This window comes from Prunus dulcis, chromosome 6 (genome assembly GCF_902201215.1).
Source record: "Prunus dulcis chromosome 6, ALMONDv2, whole genome shotgun sequence".
NCBI lineage: Eukaryota > Viridiplantae > Streptophyta > Magnoliopsida > Rosales > Rosaceae > Prunus > Prunus dulcis.
The window spans coordinates 5988549-5998269 of NC_047655.1; the positions used below are offsets into that span (position 1 = coordinate 5988549).

General features: G+C 37.1%; 1 protein-coding gene across 1 annotated transcript; it reads left to right on the plus strand.

The window, feature by feature from the left end:
- Positions 1 to 207: 207 nt before the first annotated feature.
- Positions 208 to 2454, plus strand: LOC117631901 (exocyst complex component EXO70H1-like). Its single transcript, XM_034365242.1, has one exon. The coding sequence runs from the start codon at positions 346 to 348 to the stop codon at positions 2236 to 2238; it is 1893 nt and encodes a 630-aa protein (XP_034221133.1). The 5' UTR covers positions 208 to 345; the 3' UTR covers positions 2239 to 2454.
- Positions 2455 to 9721: the final 7267 nt, after the last annotated feature.

A 9721-nucleotide genomic window follows, 5' to 3' on the forward strand; every position in this document is an offset into this window, starting at 1 on the left:
GACAGAGACCAGGCAATTTTCCTGGTCCTTTCTGCTTGACTATTAGACCATCATTAGCTAGCGTAATCACTTTTGTTTTAACTTTGTCACGTAACTCCGCAAGACCGCGTACGCACGCATACACACATTCATACATGCTCTAATTAGTCAACCTTTTCACTCTATAAATACCCCCCGGTCCCTCTCTTACCCACCAAAACATTTCATCGAACATCTTACATACAATAACAATCCAACACAACTCATCATCTCCCTCTCACTCTTACACCTTCAAATCACCAAGAACATAAAACAAATCTAAATTCTGGATTTTGGGTTTTGAATTTTGAATTTCGAGTTTTGCTGATGCCAAGAAAAGGAATGAGGACTCTGTTTTTCAAATCTCCATCGCCGTCACCTTCAAACTCTCCATCAAGGAGCGCCACCCAACCTTCATCGCCGCGTCGCAGCTTCTCCGACTCTCTAATGGAAGAGAACATCGAAATCGCACAGACCCTCATCACGCAGTGGGACTCTGACTCTTCTTCTTACACCAACATCTCCTCTCTCTTCCATGACGACCGCCAAGAGGCCAGGCTCTACCTCAAATCCGTCAAGGATTTACAGTCCGCCATGCAACACTTCCTCATTTCCCAAGACTCCAACGCCGAAAAGCTCATCATTGCTCAGAATCTTATGCAATCCGCCATGAAGAGACTCGAGAAGGAGTTCTACCAGATTTTATCCGCCAACCGAGAGTACTTGGACGCCGAAACTGTGTCGAGCCGGTCATCCAGAGCCTCGGCTCTGTCCAGCGTTTCCGATTTGGAATCCGAGTCGGAGGACGAGTCACGAGCCACAACCGAGTCGCTTTCCGCGGTGGACCAAATCTCTACCATTGCAATGTCCGATTTGAAATCCATCGCTGATTGTATGATATCGTCTGGCTATGGAAAAGAGTGCGTGAGAATTTACAAAATCATAAGAAAATCGATCATCGACGAAGGCCTGTATCTTCTTGGAGTGGAGAAGCTGAGCCTCTCTCAGGTTCAGAAAATGGACTGGCAGGTTTTGGAGACGAAGATCAAGAACTGGTTAAGCGCCGTTAAAGTCGCCGTTAAAACTCTCTTCAACGGCGAGAGGCTGCTCTGCGAACACGTGTTCGCCGCCTCGGACTCCATAGCGGAGTCGTGCTTCAACGAGATATCTAAAGAGGCCGCAATGACTCTGTTTGGTTTCCCGGAATTGGTGGGAAAATGCAAGAAACTATCTCCCGAGAAAATGTTCCGCATTTTGGACTTGTACCAGGCCGTCTCGGATCTTTGGCCCGAAATGGAGTCCATCTTCTCGTTCGAATCAACCTCAGCCGTCCGATCTCTGGCCGTTAATTCTCTCATTAAGCTAGGTGAGGCCGTCCGCACGATGCTTATGGATTTCGAATCGGCGATCCAGAAGGACTCGTCCAAGACACCGGTCCCGGCCGGCGGGGTCCACCCGCTTACTCGTTACGTAATGAACTATATTTCCTTCCTCGCCGATTACAGCGAAATACTTGGTGATATAGTCGCTGACTGGCCGTTGACGATCTCGACGCCGTTGCCGGAAGCTTACTTCGGGTGCTACGACGCCGAGGAGTCGCCAATTTCAATACGCCTCGCGTGGCTCGTCCTTGTTCTCCTCTGCAAACTCGACGGCAAAGCCAAGCTGTACAAAGACGTGGCGCTATCCTATTTGTTCTTGGCGAACAACTTGCAATACGTCGTCGGAAAAGTCCGCGGCTCCAATGTCAAGTACTTGCTGGGGGAGTATTGGGTAGAGAAGCACGAGTCAAAAGTCAAACAATACGCCGCGAACTACGAGCGGATGGGGTGGAGCAAGGTGTTCGCCTCCCTACCGGAAGATACAACGGCTCAGATTTCTTCCGATGAGGCAAAGAGCTACTTCAAGCGATTCAACGCAGCGTTTGAGGAAGCGTATAAAAAGCAGACCTCATGGGTCGTGCCCGACTCGAAACTCCGAGACGAGCTGAAAGTTTCGGTGGCTAAAAAGCTAGTGCCGGTATATCGGGAGTTTTACGAGAAGCATAGAGTCGGGATGAGGAGGGAGTGCGGGGAGAACTCGTTGGTCAGATATGCCCCCGAGAATCTAGATAATTACTTGTCAGATCTGTTGTATGGGGCCGCGAGTGGTGGGAGAGTTTCGTCATTTTCGTCGTGCTCTTCCTCGCCGTCGCATTCGCATGGTAGGCAAGGTCGTTGAGACGTTGTATGTCGTTTAGTGAATATAGAATAATACTAGAATGAGGACAAAAGGTGTATAGCGACAATAATTATACATGAATTCTTTGATTTTTCAGATGAAGGAAACGCAGATTATGCATAGTTTTGGAATCTTTCTTTTGTATTTTAGTTTTTATAAGTAGTGGACAATGATTACGTTACATACAAGGAGATCATACCAAAGCTAAGAAGGCAATTGTCACTATTTTTTTTATATTTGGCCGACTTTGTTAAAAAATAGGAAGTAATTCCTTGGAAAATTAAAAGGAATTATTCTGGATAAAGTCTAACGATTTCGAACTATTTTTATGAACTATTATCAACAACTCACAGTCGTTAGCTGTAATATTCCCCAATGATTAGGCTTGGACTTCTCCAACATTTTCACCCGAGGCAACATAAATTTGAAAGACTACTTGATGAATCTCAACACCCAATAGCCTTAACCAATCAATAATTTGGATACAGGCAGAATTACATTTTTTTCCCAACGAACAAGCTGACCAAAAAGGAGCTTATAGGCATCACAAAAATGGCTTAATAAAAGCATAGCAGCAGGAAATGAGCAGAGGACATGAACATGTGGTCGTGACAAGTTGACGTTCGTCATAGGACAACAACAGTTAATTCAGATTTGGAGGCTCTCGTCTGACTTTCCGACCTTTAGCTTTTGGGTCGTCATTGGTGGAGAATTTTAGAAGCCTTTAGTTTGAGTAAATATTTCTTCTCCCTACTTTAATCCAAGATATATCTTTATTATTATTCTTAGTACTTGAATCACGATTATGCCTATAAATACATGTTAAGTGTTAAAAATAATTATGATTGTACACCTTAGATTAAGTGATGTATAAAAATACTTCCTTAATTAGGTAGCAAGTGAGCTCTAAGACGTTTCCTAACAATTTTAGAATGCACATATCAAACAACATAAAAGATAATGAAAATACAAAAGTTATGAATAATAGTAAATTAAAAAAACAGAAAAGGAAAGGTTAGAAGAAAGTGTAGCTAGCATGCCCAATTTGATATTCAACTTCTCCTTTCTCTATCTTTTTATTTGGTTATTAGTTTATGTTTCAGTTTCATGTATTTGTTCAACTTCTATAGGAAATACTTCTACTAATTTTTTTTTTGGTAAATTGGTAAAAGAGCAAAGAGCGTGGGACTAAGGGCACTTTAGGCATGCTGGCTAGAAGTGCTTTTACAAGAAGAGCATGTCGAAATTTTTGTTGAACGAAGTATGCATCATAATTGCAAGTATCATGCATGACTTTATTGAACAAATGAGGTTACATTTTATATCACCCTTGAAAATCAACATTAGAGTACACATAATTTGGGATAAAGTAATCTTCCAAAAGATTCTTACCTAAAAAATGTCTATGTTTATCTACGTTTGGGCCACGACTGACCCACGGCGGCGACCTTGGCTTAGTAGATCCAGCAAACCCCCTGCAATGACAACTTGTTCATCTTTTTCTTGTTGCACTCTTTTTTCTTCAGCTCGTTTACGCCTTCTTTCTTTAATTTCTAGCTCTTGCCTCTCCAAGCATCTCCTCATGTCTGACATTGAGAGTAGAGTATGAAATCTAAAATCTGAGAAATGAAAAGATAGAGAAAATCTGGTGTGAGAGGTATGAGCTGAGCCTCTGGTTTTATAGAGAGATTTATCTGAAATTTGAAATTTATAATAAATATTGACATGTGGCAACCGAAAATCTTATTCGAAAAATTCATTCGAATTATGAGATATGAATTTTATAATAAAAATTGACACGTAGGAATCCCAAATCTTATACGAAAATATTTCTCCAAATTAATTGTTTAGGTTAAAAAAAATGAAAAATGAATAGTATTTGCCCTTTGCCATGGCAATAGGTGGAAACACGCCTTACTTTTTGCAAGGGCAGATACTATTCATGTGAATAGTATTTGCCCTTGCCTCCCCTTAGGCCATCTCCAACCCAAGGACCTAAACCTAAAATATCCCAAATTATTGCCCAAAACCTCTCAAAACCTAAGAAAATGAAGGAACTAAAATTTGGGAAAACCCAAATACCAATCCAAGTTTTGCCTAGACCCAAAACTATTTAGTGGAGCCTATGCTAAGGTGGCACAGCCTATGTGCATGAGAAAAACACTGGGACCAGCTCTGGTGGGTTTGTCTGTTGCCCATGCCACGTGTCTGCTCGTGGTGAAAGAGCCGTTGCAATTCCAATGTCTCCTCTTTTTCAATATATATATATATATATATATATATATATGTATATATATAATATTATCTTTAAAAAGAGATTGGGCCCACTTGCTGGCTTTATTCCAGCTCAAAATGGTGTTGCAATTTAAATATTCTTATTTTTATTTTTATTTTTTTAATTCTAATAGTAGTTCAAATATTCTTATTTCAATTCTCATTTTGTGTTTCAATTATGTTGTGTTTTTTTTTTTTTAATGTTGTGTGTTTTTTTTATGTTGTGTAATTTTTTTTTATGTTGTGTGTTTACTTTTGGAATAAAATTAAATTTATGGAATTTTAATTTTATTTAGGTCAAATTATTCAAAAAATTAAATTATGATGTTATTTAAAAAGATTAAATGAATAAAAGTTTTCCATTAAAAAAAAATTTATACTTAAACCATTCTTAAACAATTTAATAAAGTTGTGGACTTAAAATTTGAGTCTGGAGGGTTGGGAGAAAAAACAATTTGAGTCCAGTCAAAATCCAAATAGTCACTTTTTGGAAGGGAAAAATTTGGGTTTAGCCCCTCATGTGTTGGAGAAGGCCTTACCCTTTGTCATGTCAAATGGGTGTAAATGCTCTTATCCAAGCGTTTTGCATGGGTTTGAGTGTTGACTCATGGGCCTTGATCTTTCTTCTCTTCATTGCCTTCACCTTCAAAGACTCATCTTTCCTAGGCCCATGGGTGAAATAATCTTGGTCCAAACAATAACACTTCTAGTTAGATCTAGTGAGTGAGACATTACGATCCAACATGAGCAATGGTGGTTGAGCATTAAAGAACTTCTCAATTTTACACCCCGAAATCAAAATGAATTGTGGGCACAAGTAGGCGAAGCTTGAAAGCAAAAGGCTAAGCAATTTGATTGATTGCTTATGTAACAGAAAAAGTTGGTTGTTTTATATCTTAGTAAGGAAAATATATTTCAAAGCAACATGGTGTATTGTCTTGCCATCGAGGTGCTTAGCTGCTGCAGAGTGCACTCTGAAAAATGGAAAATAAGTTTCTTTTTTTGTGGGTAAGCTTAAAAAGACTTCGAGCTAGTTTCCATGCAAGAAGTTGTTGTCCATGCTTTTGCAACTTGCATTTAAATTATATATCCTTTAGGCTTGCTGATGACTTGGGACCCTTCGGTTATGGTTAGCTGTCCAATTACATCAAAATTTATTGATCCAATTGTTTGATTGAGTTGTAGATATATAAAAAATATATATATATATGTAAAAAATAATAATAACTTGAATCCGAAATCATCTCTGCAAAAAAATCACTTCAATCCGAAATTATTTGACCACTCAATTAGATAGTTGTTATTATAATATTTTTTTGAAGCACTGTGTTCGTTTATTTTGTTGATCCCAATTGGATGCTTTAATGATTTTCAATTGACCTAGTTTTTTGCAAAGATGATTTATGAATGAAGACTTGAATTCGAAAGGTTTAGATCATTAAAAATATTCGTAAAGATCCCTATAGAAGGGGACTGTATAAGTTGAACTCTCTCTGTATATATATTTGATTTACCTACATATACCTTTTGTTTCCTATAAGTAGTCAGCAAAAGCTAATAAGTATGAAGGAAATTACAAACAATGAAGCCCTGAGATTGAAGGCTGCAACATTTATCAGTTATATGTTTGTCTCATCATTTAATAATTTGTCCCTATCCCTTCTGTTGCAGTGGAATATTTTATTAGTCAAGACATAAATGCATATAAGGGTAGGGTTATGAATCGACTTCGAATATACAAACTTGAACGTTTTTTCATTGTTTATCATAGGCTCAGCTTTTAGGTCGAGCTTGAGTCATTCAAAGCTCAACTGCCTCTTGACCATAAAAAATAAAAAATAAAAAATAAAAAATAAAAAATAAAAAATAAAAAATAAAAAATAAAAAAGCTTCAACTGCCTATATAGTACATGTGGACGACATGTAGTTAGTTCACGTTTACACAAACACATGGATAAACATTGCCCAATGTGGATCAAGCTGGCAATTTGGCAATGTTTTCTAACAATTTGGCCGTCTTTGGCATGTGCTACACATACGAAAAGTATAATAGAGTTCATTTATGTTGTTTTTGTTTGTGAGGAGGTATTCAAATTTGAGATTTCTTCTAAGGGGTTTTTACATTAAGTAGAGTATTCGTCACCCGATGTTTTGTGTTCAGTTTTCTATTCTTTCAATATTATTTATATATCAAAAAATTAGACACCTCTTCTAACAAAATGTAGAGAAATATCATGATCTCTAAATCAATAGTCAGCCTACATTCATACTCATTGTTATGAATAAGATTAAGAAGTTAACTAACATTAAAAAAAAGTCCCAAATTTAAATTCAAATCCCCTCTTTATTACTAAAAAGTAGATCATATATGCTTTTTATTTATTTAATACAAGTGATATTGAGGGAGAGGAATTCGAATACAGAACCTTTTTAGCCACTTCAACTGCAAACCCCTTACAAATAGACCTTATATCTTGAATTCACAAAAGAATAATATGTTAATGGATAAAATTCATGTCATAGATCAAGAAGTCACACCATCAAACTACATTATCAATCGTGTCGTGCTAAGAAAACCACATTTACACACCACACCTTGTGTACTTCTAATAGAGATTGATCTCCGAAGCATTTTCCTTATCACTAATATTGTCAACCCTATTTTCAACAAACATCATCCCTGTGGTCTCTACCATCATAATTATCACCACATTATTGTTATTATTGTCTCCGTCCGCCACTATTATAGATAACTATTATCAATATATGTCTTTTTGTTCTAATATGATAATATGATGAGATTAATTATAAGAAAGAATTTAGTGCATTTTAGTAAGCAGGCTGTTATGAGAGTTCATCTGGTCAAGGTTGCCCGCGGCAGCCAATACAAATACACTGGGATCGTGATTAAATGCCCACTACTTGCTTAGCTATATATCTATAAGTATAATTAATTTTATTTTTTCCTTAAATGTCTCTTAATATAGCTGAAGCATTATGAGCTTAATTATTAGCTGATAATGTTGCGTGGTTACCTTAACTAGCTTAATTTATTGACACTTTCTAATTAATGTGGCTATCCGCTTCATCTGCCACATAATATGATATGAGAATGTGTGATAAGAGTAGCATTACTCTATGCAAGAATCAAGATATACATGATAACGATATTGAACATGTTAGTCAGATTTCTGTTTTGGCAATTCTATTCTTATTCAACATGTTAGGGTGTCTTAATTAAATTAATTTAAATTATTATTTGTCATGTCACTATGCACTTTATTTTGAGACTACAGTTTAGATGGCAATTCTACTGTTATTGAACATGTTATTCTTGAAAAAATTACAAATCATAAAGCTGATCCACAACATATACCAATTAGTTCTAGTCTAGTTGATAAACAAATTCACTGAAAAAGGAGGGTCTCAGCTTAATCTAGGATTACAATTCAAGCACAAAGGCCAAATACAATGAGCCAAACAAAATCCAATGAAACTAGCTCACTAGAAGCCAACCAGATAAAACATACAAAGCATAAATATCATGGAAAATTAGTGCCAAATCGAACCCAGCAATTGGTAAAACCGCCTCAAATTCGAGAAGGGAACACCATCAAGAGAAAGGGCATGACCACTAGCTTCCTCCAGATAATCAAACAAGCATCAAAGCACTATCTCTCCTCAACCAGGCCACAACACCTTATCTATGAAAATTTCACCTTAAAAACATTGGCTTCTCCTCTAGATAATAAGGCCCAAGCCTCAAGAAAGATAAATCTCATGGCTGTGATGGAGATTTGTTCCAAATCTAAAAAGATCTCCACAAGACTTGAAGAGATCCAAACCAGAAAAAAGAAATCCATAAGCAAACCCTCAAAAATTCATATGACAGACATAACTACCTTGTCCCTTCCGCCCAAGACCCAAAGAACAAACCCCCAAAAACCAAAACTCCCATATCTGGGCACCCGAAAAAAAAAAAGAAAAAAGAAAAAGAAAAAGAAGGAGTTTGTCATTCGTGAGCCTCACCCCGACAACACCCCACCCCACCTGCGTGCGGCGGTGTGATGTTGTAGAGAGTTTTCTCCAAGCTCTTAGTTTAATGGTACTCAGAATTAGATTTTAAAAAAAAACAAAAAACGAGTGACCAAAATTATAATGCCACCACAAAATTAGTATTTCTTGTTATTTGCTGAGGTATGTCTATGTGAATACTTTTTTGGGGTGTAGAAAAACCACACGACTAGTTTGCTTGGTATTGACGCTAACAGGATGAGTATTGATGAGAACGTCCTCTTGTACAAATTTTCTTCACAAAGTCTTTAAAGCTTGGACGGATCACTATGACCACACGGCTTATACCTAACGCTTAAATCATGGAATTGACTGAACAAAGTCAAGCCAACAAATCATAATAAGTAAACAACCAACCATTGAATTATACACCCTAATATATATTAATGCTGCTAAAGTCCAACCCAAATCAACTCGTCAATGCTTATTACGGTTAGCTTTCAGCCTCAGCCCATTAAGCACCCAAGTCAACCCCGACTAAAATGCACACCAGCCCACCATATCCATATATATATATATATATATATATATATATATACAGTTCTGATCTCTTGGACTACAGGGATCCAAGAGATTTATGGTCATTCACCGTTAGATGTAAATTCAACGGTTCACTCACTCTTGCACTCCTTTTTAAAAACTTTTTTGAACCATTGGATTAATATCCAACGGTGGGTGACTACAATCTCTTGGACTCCTGTGGTCCAAGAGATCGGGACTGTATATATATATATATATATATATTCTTTTCAAAGGTATATGTTCAGTTGTTATGGATCACATTAAATTGTTAATGCACCTCACGGCAAAATAAAGCTTTAGAGCTAAGCAAAGGCTTGTAGCTTCAATGATACGTTTAAATTTTGTTAGAATATTATAAACTGTTAAACTGCAGGTAATACAACTCACGGCAATAGCATACGTGACGTTAAGTTTATTGTTATAAGTGAGGGATTATAACCTTATTGGTAGAGCTTGCACTTTGCCCTTATGCTCGCTCACAATCGTTAAGAATTCAGCTCTTGCCGTCCTTTATTGTCTCTAAAAATTTGTTCATGCTAAAATTCACATGATTATAGACGACTAGTTCTCGAATTAAGCTAAATAAAATTGTTACTGCCCTTAAAAACATTAA

What these genes read in the sequence shown, in the direction of transcription:
- LOC117631901 (XM_034365242.1), top strand. Translation starts at nt 346, where the DNA reads ATGCCAAGAAAAGGAATGAGGACTCTGTTTTTCAAATCTCCATCGCCG.